The sequence below is a fragment of the Megascapheus bottae genome, chromosome 29, assembly GCF_031878675.1.
Source record: "Megascapheus bottae isolate mThoBot1 chromosome 29, mThoBot2.hap1, whole genome shotgun sequence".
In the NCBI taxonomy this organism is placed as follows: domain Eukaryota; kingdom Metazoa; phylum Chordata; class Mammalia; order Rodentia; family Geomyidae; genus Megascapheus; species Megascapheus bottae.
In genome coordinates this window covers 16,074,766-16,098,416 of record NC_143537.1, presented here as the reverse complement: position 1 = coordinate 16,098,416, position 23,651 = coordinate 16,074,766, and the positions used below count along the sequence as shown (strand labels likewise).

The window sequence follows — 23,651 nt, the reverse complement described above, 5'->3', positions numbered from 1 at the left end:
GGGGGGGCTGGAAGAAAAGGCCAAACCTCAGCCTGGTCATCGTCGTAACCCACAAGTGTGTGTCCGCCCACGGGTGACCTAATTAAGGGGTGGGAAAGGCAGGTCACTCCGACAAAGCAGCAGCCCGTGTCATCCCCGCAGCCGATTGCCCTCCAGAAGGGCTGTGTGTGCAGGGGGGAGCAGGGGTCCTCAATCCTGACTTCCTTGCTAACGCAGCCAGTCTACAGATGAGGAGCTGAGAGCTGCGTCGCCCAGGCAGCCCGTTTCCCAGGGGAACAGGTCGGCAGGGCAGCGGGGAACACCCTCCCGCGCGCACCCCCCCCCCACACACACCTACACCGCGCCTGCGCCGGCGCGTCGAATTCCAGGGCTCAGCCCCTTCCGCATTTTCTAGCACTGCGCATGCTCCTTCTCGGTTCTGCCCCGGCCCCTCCCCCCTCCCCCGCCCTCGGAGGGACCACGCCCCAAAGGAGCGCAAGCCCCGGCGTCCGCTCCCCTCCCCCCCTCCGCCTCGGGTCCCAGTGAAGCCAGCTACGCTGCGCCTGCGCTTTGCCCCCCCCAACGTGCGTTTTTTTTTTTTCCCGCCCCCCCCCACCCACCCCTCTCTGCCCCTCGCTCCGGCTGGGCGCAGGACCGCGGCCGGCTCTGCAGTTGCGCATCTCGAGTCCCAGCCCTTCTTCTCCCCTCGTTCTCTGCTCTACACCGCCCCCCCCCTGACGCCGGCGTGTGACGTCACCACGCCGGGCAGCCGCCATTACAGAGAGCCGAGGTCCGGCTAGGGCGAACGGAGGAGGAGGAGGAGGCACAGCGGCCGGCGGCCGAGCATTGCGGAGAGATCCGGCGAGGGGTTAGCGTCAGCGCCCGGCAGCCGCTAGGAACCCCAGAAGTACTCCGGGAAGCGGCGGCGGCGTGTGCGTGTGGCCCGTGTGCGGGCGGCGCGGGAGCAGCGCGGAGCGGCAGCCGGTTCGGGCGTGTGGCATCATGGACGAGAAGGTGTTCACCAAGGAGCTGGACCAGTGGATCGAACAGCTGAACGAGTGCAAGCAGCTGTCCGAGTCCCAGGTCAAGAGTCTCTGTGAGAAGGTGAGCCGCTTCCCGGGCTTGCGGGAGGCGCGGTGGGCCGGGTCCTCCTGGGAGGAAGCCGTGAGGCGGGTGCAATATGGCGGAGCCGTCCCGGTCCCTCCGAGCCTTCCTGACCCGGCGCCGGGCCCGGCCCGCCGCGGCTCCCCGAACGACCCGGCGCCCCCTGCCTTCCGCGCGCGGATTGGTTGTCTGCCGCCACCGCCGCCTAAAATGGCGCCTTTCGCCCAACTCCGGGGCTTCGGAGCCTCCCGGGATGGCGCCGGGCGGGGCCGGATGAAGGGCCGAAGACCCCCGCGGGGGTCCCAGGCTGGGAGAGGGATTTCGGGAACGGGTCGGGTGTAGGGTGGGGAGGCTGGAGTCTCGAGGGTCGTGTCGGTAAAAGGCGTTTATTTCACTTAGGCCTCATTCTCGAGACACGAGCTGCCCCGTAGGGTCCCTCATCAGGCAGACTGGTGGATCTGAATTTCAGGTCCCGTGGTAAAAGGTCACCCCAGCTTTCTCGTCACCCTAGGTGTCTGGTGGTCAGTTCTCAAAAGGCCGTCTTCTTGGGAACCCTGTGTAAAGGCTGTTGAGTTACAAGAAATCGTTAACCTAATCTGTTTTTTTTTCTTAACGAAGGTCATGGTGGTAGTTATTAACTTAAGTAAAACTTTATTTTTTCATAGTTGGAAGACATGGAGGATTTGGTGAGTCATACTACAAGAAGGAGCTTTTGGATTGGAAATCAAGTGTCAGTTTAATCTATGATTTACAGTGCTGACTCAAAAGTGGGTAGTGCGAAACCCTTCTCTGAGCTTAACATACTTGGCATCTTGCCATTTATTTTTAGAATGAGCAACGAAACTGGAAGAGTGTCAAGCTTTGTAGCCTCACTCTGTTGGAAAAGTGACTTGATTGTGTTTTTGTGTCTGCTGGTAGTGTAATAATGCGTCTTTCTGTACCCCAGGTGTTGTGCTGACTGTTTAATGTCTCACAGATACTGAGAAGGGGTTGCTCCGATCCATCTAAAAACGCTGAACTCTGTATATTAACCTGGGCCAGTTTCATTTTCCCCTACATGCTGGGGAAGCACACTATTTAGCTGTCAGCTGTGTTGTATTGTTAAAAGCTTTGTAATTCAATTTTCTAAGGTATCTGAAGTGTTCATCTTTGTGAACAATTTAGCTATCTTTTGCACAATTAACTAGCATTTCATTTTAGTGCAGATTGAGTATTAGTATTTCATGTTAGAGTTGAGTTTTTGTTCTTTGAATATGCTCACGCACTTGTGGTTTGATGTGATAATTAGGTTCAAAAGATTAATATGTATGTTCTCAAGATAATAGTTTTTCAGAAACTGCTAGGGGCAGTTGGAATGTAAGGCAGATTTAGATTGTTTTATTCCAAGCCTGAATAAAATCCTATTACTAGTTTGAGGAAGTTGAATTTTTTAATAGTAGCAATGTATTGAATCTCTGGATTTTCGATCTCTCATTCTCACCTCTCGGACTGGTTAAAGGTTTAGAAATAGGTCTTTAGGGACAGGCAGTGTGTCTGTATCTGTAGCTCTTGTCCAACTCCCCAGTATTGCTTTAAGAGAAAGAGAGTGAGTTGGGGGAGATAAAATAGGCCCTTAAAATTACTTACTGTAGCTAGCATCACACCTGTAATCCCAGCTACTCAAAAAAGGTAAAATCTGAGGACCAAAGTTTGAAGCCAACCCAAGCAGGAAAGTATGTGAAACTCTTTATCTCCAATTAACCAGCAGAAGAGCCAGAATTGGAGTTGTGGCTCAAGTGATGAAACCCTATCCCTGAGCAAAAAAGATTAGATTAGAGACTAGTGCAAGGCTGAGCCCAAGCCAGGGAATGGGAAGGGAACACACACACCCAGGTTTCTTTTCTTTTTTTCTTCCTTCCTCTTCCTTCTTTTTTTTTTTTTTTTTTTTGCCAGTCCTGGGCTTGGGCTCAGGGCCTGAGCACTGTCCTTGGACTTTCTCAAGACTAGAGCTCTACCACTTGAGCCACAGCGCCGCTTCTGGCTTTTTTCTATGTATGTGTTAATGAGGAATTGAACTCTGGTCGTGTTGCATGCTAGGCAAGCATTCTACCATTAGGCCAAACTCCTAGCCCCACAAGTTTCTCAATGTATGCTGCCAGATCTCAGTTTCTGGGTACTATCAGATGGCCAATTACCAGTGTTTACATGAAATTTTTGGAGTAGTTACCTAAATCGTTTAGTTATTTGTAAACATAACTAGTTAAATGTAAATATAAACACTGAAAAAAAAAGATTGTATGATTGAAAGACTATCACCTGAACTACTAGTTAGACTTGATCATTAGTCCTTTTTCTGCTCCTGAGTGAGTAATTGTGACTAGCTTTGGTGTAGCCACTTGGTCTTTGACTATAAACTAAAAATAAAAAACCTGACTGTTAAACACCTGAAGCCATGCTTGGTGGTACACACCTAAAATCTCAGCACTAAGAAGGTTGAGCCAGAGGGATCCGTCATGAGTTCCAGGTCAACCTAGGCTAGATATCTGGTGCTCTGAGGTAAATAATTTCAACAAGTAGAGTAGTTTGTACTTAGATGCCAGACATGTGTTGATCGTCTATGGTTGCCTACTCTTACCAAGGAAATGAAAAGGCAATGATGAATAATTACATGTGTTCTTAGGAGTTTTGAATCTAGTTGGAAAGACTAGCATAGTGTGGTAATAAGCACAAGTGGAGATGGACCAAACGATAGTGTTAGACACATGGGGGCTGAATCTTACTGGAGCCAGATTGCATTGTTGTCAGCTTTTTTATAAAACTAAGATGTAGTGAAGTTGAACTTTAGGTCTCTGCTTCTTTCTCACTCTGTCTAAATTTTAGTTCTGAGCCAAAAAATGAAATAATACTTGAAGTTAGAGCTACAAAGAAGATGTTGGATATATAAGATAGTTGTGGAGATTGAACTCTGAGCCTGGTCATTGTCCTTGAGCTTTTCAGCTCAAAGCTACCACTCTACCCTTGAGCCACAGCACCACTTCTGGTTTTCTAGGGGTTAATTGGAGATGGGACAGACTTTAGTGCCCAGAAAGCCAGCCCGGGCACAAAAGGACTTGATACTCTTTTTTTTTTTTTTTTTGCTGGTCCTGGGCTTGGGCTCAAGGCCTGAGCACTGTCCTTGGACTTTCTCAAGGCTAGAGCTCTACCACTTAAGCCTCAGCACCACTTCCGGCTTTTTCTATATATGTGGTACCAAGGAATCAAACCCGGGTCTTCGTGCATGCTAGGCAAGTACTTTAACCACTAGGCCAAACTCCCGGCCCAGGACTTGATGCTCATCTCTACAATTTACCTCTAGAAAATCAGAATTGATCCTGTGGCTCTGGGGTAAGGTGGTAGGTAGCCTTGAGCAAAAGAGCTCAGGGATAGTGCCCAGGTAATTTTACCCTTGTGATAGACTGGCCCTGCAAAACAAGCGCTATAGCTCATTTTACATGACTACAAGGCATGAGAATGAGAAGTTCAGTTCACAAAGATTATGTATGAACTATCAGTGATACTATATGTTATATACATATATTTGTTAGTTTTGTCTATACAGGAATTGTTACTTTGGGTTGGGCTTTTTTTTTTTTTTTTTTTTTTTTCGTTTTTATCACAATAGTAGTGCCAAATTAACTAGGTTGGCCAATGTAGTTAATTCTTTGTGCTGTTTTGTTTCATGAGCCCAGCATTTCACTGTGGAGCACAGACTGTTCTAGGACTCTCAATCCTCTTTGTTGTGGTGCTTGAACTCTGGGCCTGCACGCTGTTCCTGTGCTCTTCAGCTCAAGGCTGTCCTACTCCTTGAGCCACAGTGCCACTTCTGATCTTCTAGTGGTTAATTGGCTATAAGAGTCTCAAAGATTTTCCTGCCTGGGCTGGCTTTTAATCTCCATACTCGGATCTTAGCCTCCTGAGTACGTAGGATTACAGGCATGAGCCACAGCACCTGGCCCTTGTAGTTAACTCTTGATGGAAGCTATTCTAGAATACTTGTGCAATTGGTGACCAAATAGCTTTTCTTTTTCTGTAAAAAAGCAGTAATAGCAATGGTCTGTTTGTGTTCAGTGTCATTGACTTAATAAGAGCCTTAAAAAGTGCTTCAGAATGGAGCCTTAAGGACTCATTAGGGCTTGTTATCCACATGGTGGGGAGGAAATAAACCTAGAGTGAGTGAATTTTGTTTCTGGTAGTTATCATGGTGAGAATATTTATCCAATTACATTATTAAATATACTATCATATATTCTATTGGATTACACAATTAGCTATATCTCAAAGTGACCTTTCTATGAAGAGTTGGAAATTATACAACAGTTATCAGTCATTTATAGTAACTTTTTTTCCTGTATGGGAATGGTTATGAGTGACTAATTCACAGACATATATGTAAAAAATAAGGTGAATTCTGTTGCACAAGGCTTTTTTTTTTATTGAATGCGTATTTATTTTGGTTAGAGGCAAAAGTAAATCCCATAGTTCCTTTGAATACAATTTTGTTTTTATAAAATTTTGTTATGATGAAAGATAAGTGTAAAGTGTTTCCAGAGCTTGTAAGATACTACTACCTTATCAAATCTAGATTTATACACACTTTTGTCCAGTTGTGAAAATGAATTGAAATCCTATTAAATTCTTTTAGAATATTAAGAAAACATCCACCAAAGCATTAAATTTTATCTATCTGTATCTATCATGGATTGGCTGGGTAACAGTGACTAACTCGTACTCTTCAGCTATTCAGGAGGCTGAGATCTAAGGATCACAGTTCAAAGCCAGCCTGGACCTGAAAAGTCTGTGAGACTCTCATCTCCAGTAAACCACTTAGAAAAAAAATGGAAGTGGTACTATGGACTGAAGTGGTAGAGTGGTAGCCTTGAGCACAAGGAAACTCAGGGACAGTTCCCAGGCCCTGAGTTCCGGCCCCAGGACTGGCACCCTTCCCTCCCCCCCACACACAAAAAATGTATGGACTTTCTTACTAGGGTTGGTTTCCAACTGCAGTCTTCAGATCTCAAGATCTCAGCTTCCTGAAGTAGCTAGGATTACAGGCATGGTGCTTAGCTGATGATGTCTGCTTTTTAGATTTAACTTATCTTCAAGAGAAAAATGTTCATAATAAGATAGAATTTAACAATAGTTACATGTATTTACTAAGAAATGCTTTTTTGAAATGTGTAAATTTTTCCTAAACTTAAAAGTTTTGGAGTGATTTGTTTATTTATTTTGGCCAGTCCTGGGGCTTGAACTGAGGGTGGGCCTGGGCACTATCCTTGGACATTTTTTGCTCAAGGCTAGCCCTCTTTCACTTGAGCCTCAGTGCCCCTTCCAGCTTTTTCTGTGTATGTGGTATGGAGGAATAGAACCCAAATGTCTGGAGAATGGAAAACAATGTAAACTAAAGTTATCATTTTCTGAGTGCTGGTTGCTCACCCCTGTAATCCCAACTACTCAGGAAGTCACGATCTGAGGATAGCGGTTCAAAGCCGACCCAGGCAGGAAAGTCCTTGAGACTGTTGTCTACATGTAACCACTAGATAACTGGATGTGACACTTTGGCTTGAAGTGGTAGAGCACTGGCCTTGAGCAATAGGAACAGTGCCCTGACTCTTGAGTTCAAGTTCTATTTTATTTAATTTGAATGTACCTAGGAAAGCACTGGGGGGGGGGGGGCATAATATCAGTTATATTAATTGGAGGAACAGGAATATTGAGAGTTTTAATACACAGCTGTAGTTGTATATCTTTGATTTAAACTTGTGATCCTTGTTTGTCACACTGTATTAGTAGGGGCTGGGAGTGTATGTAGCTCAGTGGTAGGGTGCTTGCTTAGCACATAAGAGATTAGGTTACGTCCCAACTGTCCCTAAGAGAAAGAAAAAAAAGTAGCAATGAGCGCTGGCTCATTAGTAGTATTTCTCTCTGATAATATTCCTTTCCTTTATGATGCTTAACATAGATTTTATTTTGTTTTGGTCTGGTCAGTAGTGGGTCTTGAACTCTGGGCCTGGATGCTGTCTCTGAGGTCTTCAGCTCAAGGCTATCACCATGCCATTGGAGCCACAGCACCACTTCTGGTTTTTTGTTGGTTAAATTGGAGATTGGTCTTCAGTGCCCGGGCTGGCTTTGAACCAAGATCCTCAGATCTCATCCTCCTGAGTAGCTAGGATTACAGGTGTGAGCCATCACATCCAGCTCATAGTCTGTATCTTGTTGCTTGGTTTTTGGTGGCATTTCTACTGTGTAGCTGTGAGAATGATCTGTGTATGTCCAGAGGTTTCCATAGTCTGGGCATGTATATAGTTGTTCAGGTAATAAAAATCATCTCTGGGTATACATTTTTTCTAGCATATAATAAATGATCCGTAGATGTTTATTGACTGAATGTATGACTTGAGTTTGGTTTCTAAAACCCTTAACCTAGTGTTTGAACTTGTGATTATGTGAGAGAATGCATATTACATAAGAAGCATGTACATAGATAATCCAATTGTAAGAGACGCTTGTATTTTGATAATGAATATAAAAATGCACCAGAATAGCAGACAAAATTTAATGTTTTTTTTTTTTAAAAAAAAAAAAAAGAGAGAGAGAGACAGGAACAAGAAACCTGAGTGCCTTGGAAACCTGGAATGAGTAGTTAGAACTCTGAGGATGAGGAAAGTAGGTATCTGTACATCTCTATCTACTGTGTTTTCTTTGTTCCTATGTGGATGATAATGAGCTCCTTGGTATTTTAATTAGATGGCAATTTGATCTGCTTTATAGGTTCTTAATATTGGTGATAGAAATGAGACTTTGTACCTTGAGACAGTTTTTCTTGGTATTACAGGATCAAAAAACCAGTGGAAAGAAACTAGCCATATGTTGTTTTAATAAGATCATAAGTGTCTATAATTATACCAGGTGTAAGTATAATAAGTATATCCAGATATGCCCTTTAATGTACATTGTAAGTAAATACATCTTCGCTAATGCTATTTTTAATACCAAATACATGTATTATATGTATGTATTTGTTTTCTCCCATCTGTAGGCTAAAGAAATCCTGACAAAAGAATCCAATGTACAAGAGGTTCGATGTCCAGTCACTGTCTGTGGAGATGTGCACGGGCAATTTCACGATCTCATGGAACTGTTTAGAATTGGTGGAAAATCACCAGATACAAATTACTTGTTTATGGGAGATTATGTTGACAGAGGATATTATTCCGTTGAAACAGTCACACTGCTTGTAGCTCTTAAGGTAATTTCAATTTTATGCCTTTTTGAATGGTGTAAGACTTCTGTTGAATGTTTTTTCTCACTCTGGTGACGGGTGATTTTCTTCATACAAATGTTAAATTCTGTGTCTTAGGAACTCAAGCTTAAGGCTTAACGATTGTGGTCCTCTTTATTGGGGAGGGGATGGTTTAGAATTTTTGGGGGGAAGTGGGGGGTCAGTGGTGGAACTTGAACTCCGTGTGTGGGTACTATCCCTGAGTTCTTCAGCTCAATGCTACCACCCTATCCCTTGAGCTGCAGCACCACTTCCTGTTTTCTAGTGGCTAATTATAGAGTCCCAGAGGCAAGTCTTTGCCTGGGATTCACTTTAAACCTAGGTCCTCAGATCTCAGCCTCCTGAGTAGCTAGGATTATAGGCATGCGCCACCACAACAGCTGCTAGAATTTTTTTGGGGGGGGAGGTCATGGGGATAAATAGTGTAATGATAGACACCTGTAATCCTAATACTAAGAAGGAAGCCCTGGCAGAAAGATAGTGTTCGGGGTCAACCTGAGCTACATAGTAAGACCCTACTCTAAAAGAAAAAAGAAAAGTCAACTAAAAGAAGGACAAATAAGGTAATTGAAGGAAGCAACCTGCAGAATTTTGTGTAAAGCAATTACAGCTTTGTCAAGTATATAGGTAGACGAGTTGTAAACAACAAAGTTCTTAGGATTACATACAAACCCTCAGCCTAATTTTGATTATGTTCTAAAATCTAAGTGCCAGTGATTGTATATAGATTCCCTTCTTGAATACCTGTTTGTTAAACATGTCATTTGAAATATGATATAAAAGTCAATGTTAATAAATTCTTTAATTAAAAAAAATCCCCTCTTTAAAAAAGAAAGTTCTTAGGATCAAATGTTTTTTCCTTTTGCTTATGAAAATTTTTACTTTACCTTTCAGGAGCATTTTCCCCCCACCTTTCATAGACTGCCTTATTATAGAATAAGGTTGCTGCTAATCATATACTTTTCTACTATTAGAGGCAATGAGACATGGTTTTGAGAGAACTGAATTTTAGGAGATTCATAGCTAAGTTTTGTAAAATGCTGTAAACGTTGTAGAAGTCATTTTCTATGTTTATAAAATAAAAATTTTGTAAAGCTTCCACCATCTGATTTAGAGTTAAATGGTAGAAGGTTTCTATAGTGACTGTACATAATTTGAAAGAAGCTTATGTTAATCATAGGGTCAGTCCTAGTGCACAGAGAGAAATGGATGTGTTGCATTAAAAATTCATGCAGGGACTGGGAAGGTGGCTTAGTGATAGAGTGCTTGTTTAGCATCTATGAAGCCCTGGGTTCAGTTCCTCAGTACCACATAAACAGTAAAAGCTCGAAGTGGCGCTGTGGCTCTAGTGGTAGTGTGCTAGCCTGAGGCAAAAAAGTTCAGGGACAGTACCCAGGCCCTGAGTACTCCATGCAGGAGAGTGTGATTCCTCATAGTTCTCATGCTAATTCCTGGTACCTCAGAAAGTGATCGTATTTGAAGCTGGGCACTAGAGACTGCTCACGCCTAAAATCCCCTACAGATCTGAGGATCACAGTTTGAAGCCAGCCCAGGGAAACAACTCCTTGGGAAACTCTTATATCCAATTAACTACCCCAAAGCAGGAAGTGATGCTGTGATTCAAGTGGTAGAGCACTAGCTTTGAGCACAAAGAGGCTCAGAGACAACACCAGTACCTGAGTTCAAGCCTCACAACTGTCCCCCCCCAAAAAAAAAAAAAAATGAAGGACTGGGAGTTTGTCCTAGTTGTAGAGTGCTTGCCTAGCATGCACCCAGACCCAGGTTCAATTCCTCAGTACCATATACATAGAAAAAAAAAACAGAAGTGGTGCTGTGGCTCAAGTGGTAAAACTCTAGCTTTTAGGAAAGCCCAAGGACAGTCAGTACTCCGGCTCTGAGTTCAAGCCCCAGGACTGGCCACAAAAAAAAGGCGACATGATGGTTTTTGGAAGGCTTTGATCCAATATGAGTAGCATCCCTAAGAGAACAGGTGAAGGCACAGACAGAAAAGAAGATGGGAGGGTGAGAGAAGCCTTCAGGAGACACTAAACTGCTAGTACTTTGACCTTTGGCTTCTGCTTCCAGAACCATGCGAAAAAATACTTCTCTCTTACTTCCTTAACATATGAATGTTGTAGGGGAATGATGGCTCCGTCACAAATGGTGTGTGAACAGAGTGGATCGGGCAGCGAAAGCAGTAACTTCTAAAAGAAATTATTTGTGGCTAGGTGCCAGTGGCTCACATCTCTAATCCATGTTTCTCTGGAGGCTTAGATCTGAGGATTGAGGCTCAAAGCCAATGCAGGCACTAAAGTCCTTAAGACTCTTGCCTCCAATTAATCACCAGAAAACCAGAAGTGGCATTGAGGCTCAAGTGGTGGAATGGTAACCTTGAACTGAAGAGCTAGCTCAGGACAGTGCCCAGGCCCAGAGTTTAAATTCCATGACCCACAACAAATAAAAAATTTATGATCTTGAGTTATATGCACAGTCTTTACTTCCCTGGCTGGCCTTAAACCTTGATCTTCATATCTCAACCTCCTGAGTAGCTAGGATTACAGGTATGAGGCACTGTGCCTAAGACAGATATTTTAAGTGGTAGAAATGCAGCTGCTTCTGATGATTCATGCCTATATTCCTAGCTACTTGGGAAGCTAAGAATTGAGGGTTCCTGTTTTAAGCCAGCTAGAGCAAGAAAGTCTGAGAAGCTCTTTATCTCAAGCACCAGAAAGCCAGAAGTAGAACTGTATGTAGAATACTAGTAGGAGCACTAAGGTCTAAGCCTGTATGTACTCAGGCTAGGATTACAGGGGTGAGCCACTAGCACCTAGCAGAGGGATCTTTTTGAGATAATGGAAGGTTCTAAAATTGAGTTGTGAGGATTGTTATGTAATTTTAAATTCATTAAAATCTTGATCCTGGCCCGGAGTTTGGCCTAATGGTAGAGTGCTTGTCTGGCATGCACAACGCTCTGGGTTTGATTCCTCGGTACCGTATACACTGAAAAAAGCTAGAAGTGGTGTTGCGGCTCAAGTGGTAGAGGACTAGCCTTGAGGAAAGCCCAAGGACAGTGCTCAGGCCCTGAGTTCAAGCCCCAGGACTGGCAAAAAAAAAAAAAAGTCTTGATCCTAATTATGTTTATTATGAGGCTATAAATCCTCATAATTCTTGGTTTAAAGTTGGTGGTAGCATAAGTTTGATATTTTTTATTGAGGGTTACCTAATGAATACTGAAAATGTTTAAATCTGCAAGTGGCAGAGCTCTAACCTTGAGAAAGCCCAAGGACAATGCTTAGGACCTGAGCTCAAGCCCAGGACTGGCAAAACAAAACATAAAAACCTTATTACCTGGGGCCGGGAGTTTGGCCTAGTGGTAGAGTGCTTGCCTAGCATGCGCGAAGACCCGGGTTGGATTCCTCGGTACCACATACATAGAAAAAAAAGCCAGAAGTGGTGCTGGGGCTCAAGTGGTAGAGATCCAGCCTTGAGAAAGTCCAAGGACAGTGCTCACGCCCTGAGCTCAAGCCCAGAACTGGCAAAAAAAACAAAACACAAAACTTATTACCTGACTTACAAAATGGTATATCACATTTATAGTAATTTTTTTTTTTGGCCAGTCCTTGCTTAAACGCAGGGCCTGAGCACTGTCCTTGGGCTTTCTCGAGGCTGGAGCTCTACCGCTCGAGCCACAGCACCATTTCTGGCTTTTTCTGTGTCTGTGGTACCAAGGAATCAAACCTGGAACTTCGTGCTTGCTAGGCAAGAACTCTACCACTAGGCCAAACTCTCAGCCCCAGTTAACATTTTTTTTTTTAATCTGTGATTTCATTTCATTTGTAATGTGAGGAAATGATACTGAAAACTTATTATTTGTTTTAGGTTCGTTACCGTGAACGCATCACCATTCTTCGAGGGAATCATGAGAGCAGACAGATCACACAAGTTTATGGTTTCTATGATGAGTGCTTAAGGAAATATGGAAATGCAAATGTTTGGAAATATTTTACAGATCTTTTTGACTATCTTCCTCTCACTGCCTTGGTGGATGGGCAGGTTTGTGCATCTTTAAATATTGCAGATTATCTTTAGAAATATAATTTTTTTCCATCTTCACATCCTTTTAGGGATCTTTTTTCCCCCCTATAGTGTCAGCATTTGTCTGTTCATTGTTTATTTATACTTATTTTGCCTTAGTGAAGATTGAACCCAAAGCCTTCTATTTGCTAGGAAAGCATATTAGTTATGCCACCAGTAAATGGCATCTTTTTAAAAATAGAATTTAATTGTTATTATTAAAAGGAGTTACATAAGTCAGTTAATGAATACATTTCTTTTTTTTTTTGCCAGTCCTGGGCTTGAGCTCAGGGCCTGATGACTGTCTTGGATTTTTCTCAAGGCTAGAACTTTACCACTTGAACCTCAGCACCATTTCTGCCTTTTTCTAAGTATGTGGTACCAAGGAATCGAACCCTGGTCTTCATGCATGCTAGGCAAGCACTCTACCACTAGGCCAAACTCCCAGCCCATGAATACATTTCGTTTACATATCGTAGTAAATAGCTTTTTAACTCTCTTGTATTAGAACCACTAGGGCCCCCTCCCATTTTTGGTAGTGGGTACTGGGCTTGAACTCAGGGCTTTGTGCTCTCGTTTAGCTGTTTTGGTCATGGCTGACACTACTACTTGAACCTTGAACCACACCTCCACTTCTTGCTTTTTTGTGTGTGTGTTGGTTAATTGGGTTTGACCATCTGAGCTAGGTTCAGACTGTGATGTAAGATATTAGCTAGAATTACAGGTGTGAGACACCAGCACCTCACCTTTGTTTTGTTTTTGAGGTGGCTCTTGCTAATAACTTTGCCCATTGTTGGCTTCACACAGTTGTACTTCTGCTTTTGCCTTAGGCGTAGCCAGCATTAAAGGGGTCCCATCACCTTTCCTGGCTTGTTGGCATTTATTTGAACTTTTTTGTTACTCTTGTTTTGTATTGGGTACTGATGTATATGGCATGGGAAAGCCTCTGGCTGTTTCTCAATGAGTCTGTGTGTAGAGAGTTGTCTATAGAAGAGCTTTGCAAGAAAATCCTGAGTAGGAAGGTAGTCTCTGGCAGGGGTTATGGATAAATTAGATCAATATTTGCTTGGAGTTGATACAATTTGGGTGCCAAAGCCACGGTGTATCAAAGAAAGAAGGGTAGTTTCTTCAATGAACCTGACATTTTAAACCAATCTTTTCAGATCTTCTGTCTACATGGTGGTCTCTCACCATCCATAGATACACTGGATCACATCAGAGCACTTGATCGCCTACAGGAAGTTCCCCATGAGGTATGATTTTTATTTGGTCATAAATTAGTTTTCAGAAAGTTTCCTGAGGGCAGAAATTTGTGTGTGTGTCTGTGTATGTAATTCTATGTACTTTTTTAATTCTTGAAATAACCCTGAAAAGTCTGTGAACTTTGGTAACCTCGCTGTTCAGAAGAAGCCTTAGAAACTTTCCATTATCTCCGGGCATGGTGGCTCATGCCTGTAATCCTAGCTACTCAGGAGGCTGAGATATGAGGATCAAGGTTCAAAGCCAGTCCAGGCACAAAAGGACCTGAGACTCTTATCTTCAGTTAACCTCTAGAAAATGGGAATTGGGGCTGTGGCTCAAGGTAGGGCAGTAACCTTGAGCTGAAGAGCTCAAAGACAGCACCCAGACCCAGAGTTCGAGCCCCATGACCCACAAAAAAATAATAATAAATAATAGTAGATAAATAAAATTCCAGTACTGAAACAGCTTTGGGATTGAACTTAATAAAATATACATTTTCTTTTTTTTTTTTTTTTTGCCAGTCCTGGGCTGAGCTCAGGGCCTGAGCACTGTCCTTGGACTTTCTCAAGGCTAGAGCTCTACCACTTGAGCCTCAGCACCACTTCCGGCTATTTTTTCTATGTATGTGGTACCGAGGAATCGAACCTGGGTTTTTGTGCATGCTAGGCAAGCACTTTAACCACTAGGCTAAACTCCCGGCCTAAAACATATATTTTCCATCTTAAGAAATTCTCTTAGCCATCAGCCCATATTGCCTATGGTTGAAATTTGCATACTGTGGACATGTGAGTCCATGTTGCTAGGGGACTTAGTAATGATGTCAGCTTTGTCACATAAAGACTTGGGAAATATTACCCTTCAGTGAGACATTTCATACAAAATCTGCTCTTTCTCAGCAAACACTACTCTAAAAGTGACTTAGTAGGAAACTGATAGTGATAAATTACTCAAATAATGAATTTGCCATTTTTGCAAAGGGTAGTTTATAATTTGTGCTTGGTTTTTTGTTTTTTTTTTTTTTTTTTTTTAGGGTCCAATGTGTGACTTGCTGTGGTCAGATCCAGATGATCGTGGTGGTTGGGGTATATCTCCTCGAGGAGCTGGTTACACGTTTGGGCAGGATATTTCTGAGACATTTAATCATGCCAATGGCCTCACATTGGTGTCTAGAGCTCATCAGTTGGTGATGGAGGTATGTTCTGTTCTTTGAATCTTTGAAACATGATTTGCTTTTTTATAACTGCCATTCAGAGTATAGCAGTGAGCATTTGCTTGTACAAGGAATGGTCAGAAAACTGGTCTACGTGTTTAAAGTCATTCCAATGATAAACTGAAACATTAACATTTACAGGAGATCAACTTTATAAGAAGCCCTGACTTCTTTGGTAATTGGTACTGGTAGGCAGGTTTCTTTTTTCTCTTCTCTCATAAGGGGTCTTGTTGTGAAACGTAATCTCCTACTTAGAAACCTCTTTGTAGCTAAATTGATTGTACCACCACATGTGGCTAAAGTTGTTGTAGTTTTAAAAACAACTCGGGGATTGGGTGCATGGCTCACGTGGTAGTAGAGTGCTAGCCAGTGAGTGAAAGCATTAGGTACTAAGTCCCAAGTTCTAGTTTCGGACCAAAAACCTCCTTAATTTTGTAGTTGGGAGAAAGTAAATGTATGTGTATTTTAATGTTGTTCAAAAGGCAGAAAGACTTGCTTGGGAAGTTGTATAGTTATTACTGTCTTTCTTGAGTGAACTAACATTTACTTATGTAAAAGGAGGAGTAAGTTTTTACTTCTTTTCTTTGTAGGGGTATAACTGGTGCCATGACCGGAATGTAGTAACGATTTTCAGTGCTCCTAACTATTGTTATCGTTGTGGTAACCAAGCTGCAATCATGGAGCTTGATGACACTCTAAAATATTCTTTGTAAGTATTCACACTTCAGCATTTAGTTGCCACCTTTGTGCATTCCGTTCTGATGGAGCTGCTTGTTTACAAGCTCCTGTTAAATCAGATTCTTAATTTTTATTACATTTCTGTTGAACTGTCCCTATGCTGTTGAAACAAACACATGGATAAAAAATTAACTTGGGGCTGGGAATGTAGCTTAGTAGAGTGCTTGCCAGGCATGCATGAAGCCCTGGGTTCAATTTCTCAGTGCCACGTAAACAGAAAAAGCCAGAAGAGGCACTGTGGCTCAAGTAGTGGTAGAGTGGTACCCTTGAGCAAAAGAAATTTAGGGAGAGTGCACAGGCCCTGAGTTCAATCCCCAGGACTGGCAATAAATAAATAAATAAATAAATAAATAAATAATATAATCTTCTAGACTCTAAAGTTTATTAGGTATGGATTTGGGGGGGGGGGTACACGTGATACCAAAGTTTGATCTTAGGGAGCTGGTATTTGCCAGGTAAGAGCTTCATCAATGAATTCTTCCAGCCAAAAGCACTGGTTTTTTTTGAAATAGGCCTTCTCTCATTTCCCCAACCCCATTTTTTTCCCTGACATGTACCTGGACCACAATTGTGCCTAGTTACTTGAGAACTGGCCTTGAACTATGATTCTTCCAATCCTAGTTTCCCAAGTAGCTAAGATTATAGATGTAAACCATTGTACCCTGCAGGTTTTCTATTATGTCGTTAACAATACATACATGCAGAGTGTTATATGTGTATGTGTATATATGTAATTGTTCCATATGTATATTTTCTTTTTGGTAGTTATGGGGTTTGAACTCAGCTTTGTGCTTGGTAGGCAGGCACAATACTTCTTGAGCAGCCATTTGTTGTTTTTGCTGATCCTGGGGCCTGAACTCAGACCTGGGCACTGTCCCTTAGATTCTTTTTCTCAAGGCTAGCACTATCACTTGAGCCACAGTACCACTTCTGGCTTTTTCTGAGTAATTTATTGGAGATAAAGAATCTCACAGCTGGCTTTGAATGGGAATCCTTAGATCTCAGCCTCCTTAGTAGCAAGGATTACATGTGTGAGCCACAATACCCAGCTTGAGTCTTCAGTTTTTGCCTGGGTCTAGGCCTGTGCCTGGACTGCCGTTTTACGCTTTCCACTGTAGCTATTGGATAATAGGTACAAATCCCCATGCTTGCTTCTTCCTGTTGGAAATGGAAGTCTTGTGAACATTTTTTTGTCTGAGCTGATCTGGAACCACAGTCCTTCTGATCTAAGCCTCCTAAGTAACTTGAGTAACAAGTACTCGTTACTCTGTCTAGCTATTGGGTGAGTTGAGGGAGTCCCATGATTCTCCCCTCTCCCCCCAGAGCTGACCTGAAATTGAAATCCTTTCCATATTTGGTTTCCATGTAAATAATAATAGACTGTGAAGTATGGACCACAAATACATGGCCTTTTCTTTATTTTTTGGTGGTACTGAGGTTTTGAACTTAGGTCCTTGCATTTATAAGACAAGTATTAGACCAATTGAGCCACATCCCAACCCTTTATTCAGTGTTTTTCAGTTAAGAGACCACAGTCTTCCTACATATTTCCATGTGGAAGCTTGCAGTTACACCCGTGTACCATGGTCAGACTTTAAACTTTGCTTAGAAGAACCCTCATTCCAGGTTCTGTGACTTAAGAAGGACTCCATTGTTGAAAAGCATAGTTTTTTTGGCTGAAGTTCCTATGATACTAGTTTAAAAAATTTTTTTTTATTAACTTGGAAAGGTGTGTGAGGTTGGAAATTCAAAAGACTGAATTCAGGTTTTGCTTGTTTTTGTGATTGATAGGAACATGATTTGGAATGGAAATGGTGAATCTTTTCTTCTTTTTCAGCTTGCAGTTTGATCCAGCACCTCGTAGAGGCGAGCCACATGTGACTCGTCGTACTCCAGACTACTTCCTGTAATGAAATATTAAACTTGTACAGTATTGCCATGAACCATATATTGACCTAATGGAAATGGGAAGAGCAACAGTAACTCCAAAGTGTCAGAAAATAGTTAACATTCAAAAAACTTGTTTTCACACGGACCAAAAGATGTGCCATATAAAAATACAAAGCTTCTTGTCATCAACAGCCGTGACCACTTTAGAATGAACCAGTTCATTGCATGCTGAAGCGACATTGTTGGTCAAGAAACCAGTTTCTGGCATAGCGCTATTTGTAGTTACTTTTGCTTTCTCTGAGAGACTGCAGATAATAAGATGTAAACATTAACACCTCGTGAATACAGTTTAACTTCCATTTAGCTATAGCTTTACTCAGCATGACTGTAGATAAGGATAGCAGCAAACAATCATTGGAGCTTAATGAACATTTTTAAAAATAAGTACCAAGGCCTCCCCCTTTACTTGTGAGTTTTGGAATTGTTTTGTTTATTTTCAGGGATACCGTTTAATTTAATTGTATGATTTGTCTGCACTCAAGTTTATTCCCTTCTCAAATCTCAGCCCCATGTTGTTCTTTGTTACTGTCAGAACCTGGTGAGTTGTTTTGAACAGCTGTTTTCCCCCTCCTGTAAGATGTTACTGCACAAGAGCACTGCAGTGTTTTTCATAATAAACTTGTGAACTAAGAACTGAGAAAGTCAAATTTTAATTGTATCAGTGCGCAAGACTGGTGCTGTTTATTGAAAAAAAAAAAACCTAATTGATAAATACAGAATTTGTAGAATTCTAGGTAAAGAAAAACAAAGATCAAGGCCACTACATGACCTCTGGCATTCTACAGAAGACCTTGAGGATTTATTTGTGTTAAAGCATAATATGATTTGTGAGATTGGTGGTATGCTCTTGTGTGTAAGAAAGGAAATCTCTGCTGCTTCAGTAAGACTTAATGTTAAACCATATGACTTGCAAGTTAAGTTTTTAGGGTTCTGTTTAAAATGGCATGTTTTCAGGTAGAGCTTGACAAATGATGTGTCTACTTAGTAGTTTCTGGTTATAAATATATTACTATGTATGTTACATGAATTCTTTAAAATGATTGACAGATTGGTAAGCTCTTAACAAATATTTGTACATTATTTGTTGAGACTTGATCTTAAAGTTAAATTTATCTCAGTAAGAATGCTGTTAAAGCTCTAGTCTCTGTTAAGTTCTTTAAGTGGTAATTAATGAAACCAAATAGAAAACTTGTTGGATCATGGCTTAGTGTGTTGTCTCAAGACAGAAGTGGCACTTGAAGTGCAAGTGCTCAACTTCCAGTGAATTTCTCTCATCCTCTGAATAGGATTTAAAGTTAAGATAGTTCTGTGGAAATTAATATTTGACATTTTAAGTTAGCTGGGTACACTTCAGGATGCTTAACCATTACTGTGTGGGTATGATAAATAAATGTTTCCTTACTTTGTACTGTGTTAAGATTGAAACTAACAGAAATGACATTTCTCTTAAGCCCAAATGAAATATCATATACACAGTTTGGAAGCGTGTATTCATAGTTGTAGTCAATTTTCTTTAATGTCCACTTTATTCTCTCTTCTCTGGATCTCATTGATACTTTATCTGGTGGCTTATGAAGTTAATTGTCCAAATTAAAAAAAAAAAAAAAGCCCTTTGTAGTAGCTGAGGCATGTCTTAGTTGGTAGAGTGCTAGGCAGTGGGTAAAAGTGGAAGATACAGAGTTTGAGTTTTGGTCTCTGACCTTAAAAAAGCCTTTTTTAAAAAAATAAGTTTTTACTTTCTTCCTCTCTTTCCATCCTTTCCCTCTCTAGTTCGTTATATTAAGTCCTTCCTAACCAGGCAATACTTAAGTGATCTATACACCTAGCAGCTATTTTTCAGGTCCTGTGAATAACAAAATTGATTTTAAAGGAATTTCTATCTTAACCTGTGGAGTTATCCACAAATTCTCTAAATCTTGGTTAGCAGTATGGGGCTTGTGGCAGAAGTTGTTTGGTTCTTGAATAATTGTCCAGTTAGAATGACTGGGCTTTTCCATTTTCAAGTATGAGGAGAGGAAGAAAAATGTGTTGGTAAGTATAGTGCTTTCTTATGAAAAGATGTAATTAGTTGGAAATCAATTACTAGGTTGGGTAATGCTAATTTCCCAAATAGTAACATTAGAACAAGTTTTTCACAATCCTTAAAGCTGCTTGTTTGGATGGGAGAATTTGTCTAGCAGGGGTCTTTTGTAGAATTCCTAGTACTGGGGAGAAAAAGGATTTCTTTCTTTCCTTTTTTTTTTTTTTAGTGTAGGTTATAGGGCTTGAACTAGGCCTGGGCACTGTCCCTGAGCTCTTCAGCTCAAGGCTACCACTGTACCCTTGAGCCAAGCCCCCACTTCCCATTTTCTGGAGGTTAATTGGAGGTAAGAGTCTCAGGTCCTGAGCTGGCTTTGTACCTTGATCCTCAGATATTAGCCTCCTGAGTAGGTAGGAATACAGGCATGAGCCATCATGCCCAGATGAAAAAAGATTTCTTAATTTCATTAAAAGTGGGGTTGGAGGCATGGCTCAGTTGGTAGAGCCAGTGAAAGTATTGGGTGCCTAGCAAGCATAAAACCTTGAGTTCAAACTCCAGTACCACTCAAAAATTGGTACACACAAAAACTTAGTTCTCTAAGAACAAAAGATTTAAGAATAATGTTGTGAGCTAAGTATAGCTAATCAATAAAGCACTTGTTCTGAGTACTCCTGTATTGAATGTTCACAGAAGCTTGCTTGAAACAATGCCTTTGTAAAATAATAAGCTTGTTGGTTGAGTTGACTTTCTTCAGCAAACTTTATGTGTGTGCTGGTCTTGGGGCTTCAACTCTGGGCTTAGGTACTGTTAGTGAGGTTTTTTGCTCAAGCCTAGTACTCTACCACTTAAGCCATAGCTTTCTGGTGGTTAATTGGAAGTAAGAGTCTCATGGACTTTCCGATACAGGCTGGCTTTGAATCTCAACCCTCAGATTGCCAAACAAGATTTTTTTTTTTAATTTATGTAATTAAAAAAATTTTTAACTGGTAATGGCAAAAGGTACAGATTAATAAGGTACTATACTGTTTTGCTGCATAGTGTTTTGATGCATACATTGTGTAATGTTTAAATTAGGTTAACTAGCTGTTTTCGCATTTGTCATCTATGATAAAAACTTAAAAAATCCTTCTGGTTTTTTAAATGTATAGTGCTTTATTGTTACCTTTAGTTATCCTATTGTACAGCAGGACATCAGAACTACTTTTGTTTTAACTATTCAGTATTGACCAACTTTTCCTCTTAATCCTTCCCCTACACAAATGGTTCTTTCCCCCCTTTACTTGGCTACATATTAAATATTTGGTTGTAGTAAGTTTGTTTAAATGGAAGTATCAGCATTAGATTTTTTTTTTCTCTTTGCTTAGTAGGGAAAAGGTTACTTCTGTAGTTTTCTGTCTTGATATGTGTGGAGATCTTGATGTAAATTATTTGGAGGAGGGCCTGGGCAAATTTAGCCTTTGGTTCTGTACCAAAGTTCTATAAGAACCAAAGTCCTCAAAGTAATTTCAAGAGTCTCAAGTGATTCTCATTTGTATCTAGGGTTAAGAATTACTCTTTCCAAACTATAAATTTAAGAAAACTGGGTTATGTAGTGATGGATAGTGGTTCATTAGTTTTGGTAATAAATGTATTACATGACTGTTTCTGTGCTTTACCTGTCCTGTATAAGTAATTTCCTAGCTTCAACCATGAATCTGTTCCTAGGAATGGACCTTAAGTTTAGTAATAACTATTGTTTTGAGGTTGGTTTTGTTCCCAGGGGCTAAAACTGTTTCCATTAATGCCTTAATCAGTTCTTACACATTCTTTGAATATTTTTAGCCTTTATAAACTTTATAACTTAATTGTATCAGTATTGTAATAAATAACCTTTATCAAAGTGATCATGTATTTGGGCATGCCTGGTAATCTTAATATCTGCTTCAATTAAGCTTTATGTTTTAAGATTTTAAGTATGTTTTTTACTTTTTAAAACACCCCCTCCCCCAGCCCTGAAACTGGAACTCAAGGCCTGGGTGCTATCCGTGAGCATCTTTGCTGCACAAGGCTAGCACTCCTCACTTGAACCACAGCACCCGGGCCCAGAGTTGAAGCCCTATGACAAAAAAGTTTCATGTGGCTTAGAACCATGATCTTCAGCTGTCAGCCTCCTGAGTAGTTAGGATTACCGGCATGAGCTACTTGTGCCCAGCTTAAAACTTTTTTTTTTGTTGATTGAAAACATTTATTTTTAATATATTTTTTATTGTAATTAATAGAAGGGTTACATGATATTTGCCAGATAAATGGTGCCTTAATTCCCACACATTGATACCCTTTCACATGTCATTGTACAAAGTAGTGTTGGGACATTTTCAGCCATGTATGTAAGTTGCAAGTTGGCATGGTTTAATGTAACACCAATCCATCCAGACTGTGAGAGTGTGTGTGTGTGTCCCTCCCTTAAGATTTAAACTCAGTGTTTGGGCACTGCCTTGAGCTGTTTTATTTGTATTTTCTTTTCCTCAAGGCTATACTACTACTTGGGCCACAACTTCACTTTTGGCTTTTTGGTGGTTAATTGGAATTAAGATCTCTCAGACTTTCCTACCTGTTTGGAGTTCTGGCTCTGGAGTTTGCGTGATCAGTCTTCACAACTGGACTGGCTTGAGTTCTGTTGAGCATCTGGATCCCAGGTTATACCATGAAGCCCACAGAGGTCAGGGAAACAAAGTGCACAGCAGATCCATTCTTGACCATGTGAAGTTCTGACCCAGTCTCTTAATGTTCTTGCTCATTCCATGGTGAGAACTGAGGTTTGAACTTGGCCTTGTGTTTGCTATGCAGGCAGTCTATTGAGTTATGCTCTCAGCCCTTTTTTCCTGGTATTTTTTTGTGTGTGTGTGCTGCCTGTTTTTATAGGTAGGTCTGACTTTTTCCCTGAACCTCAAATTTCCTGCTTTTTACTTCTAGAATATTAGGCACACCTCATTTACTTGGGATTGGAGTGGAGACTTGCTGGGCTGTAACCAGGATTCTTCCTATCTCAGTCGCCCACATGCCCAGGATGACAGATATGTACCACTATATTGAGTTAAGGAAGGGGTCTCAACTTCTAACAGTGATCCATAAAAGCTGCTGTTCTCATTTGGTAGATGATAAGACATAAAACATTTTCTTGAGTGCTTCTTGTTAGCTCCTTACAACCTGTAATGATCATTTTATATGGCTCAATAATGACATATAAATACCTAAATGGTCCTTGGCAGAAATACCCCATCCCTGATAGGACTACAGTCAGGAACCACCATACATATCCCCACCACCATCCTTTTATCATGAGTGCCATACCATGCTGCTCATCAGCTGGTGTATATGTTTGAAAGAAGGAAATGGGATTATGTTTGAATTCATTATTTGTTAAAATATAATAACAATAGAATACATTACAAATCATGTGGGTCAGAATTGTTCATTCCCAAGAGTTAAAAGAATTAACAGCAAGTAATTCAACACTGAAAAAGACTACCTTTTGGGCTGGGAGTGTAGCCTAGTGGTGGAGTGCTTGCGTTAGCATGCATGAGGTCCTGGGTTCGATTCCTCAGTTCCACATACTCAGAAAAAGCCAGAAGTGGCTGGTGGCTCACACCTATAAACCTAGCTACTCAGGAGGCTGAGATCTGAGGATCAAAGTTCAAAGCCAGCCTGAGCACTAAAGAATATGAGACATCTCCAATTAACCACTAGAAAATGAGAAGTGGGGCTGTGGCTGAAGGGGTAGGGCAGTAGCTTGAGCTGAAGAACTCAGTGACAGGGCCCAGGCCCAGAGTTCAAGCCCCATGACCCACAAGAAAAAGCCAGAAGTGGTGCTGTGGCTGAAGTAGCAGAGCAGTAGTTATGAACAAGTGTCCAAGGACTGCCCAGGCCCTGAGTTCCAGCCCCAGGACTGGCAAAAAAAAAAAAAAACCACCTTTCTTGAACGGCAAATCCAGACCCTCATTACATTTGGATTGTAAGCTATTGATATCCTTACTGCATTGGGAGGAGTGTTTACCTAT

General features: G+C 41.2%; 1 protein-coding gene across 1 annotated transcript; it reads left to right on the top strand.

Moving 5' to 3' along the window:
- Positions 1-721: 721 nt before the first annotated feature.
- On the top strand, positions 722-19,011 carry Ppp2ca (protein phosphatase 2 catalytic subunit alpha). The gene is made up of 7 exons (XM_090321209.1): positions 722-1,083; positions 8,138-8,347; positions 12,260-12,433; positions 13,618-13,707; positions 14,727-14,888; positions 15,497-15,615; positions 17,482-19,011. The coding sequence occupies exons 1-7, from the start codon at positions 982-984 to the stop codon at positions 17,552-17,554; spliced, it is 930 nt and encodes a 309-aa protein (XP_090177335.1). The 5' UTR covers positions 722-981; the 3' UTR covers positions 17,555-19,011.
- The last annotated feature ends 4,640 nt before the right edge of the window (positions 19,012-23,651 follow it).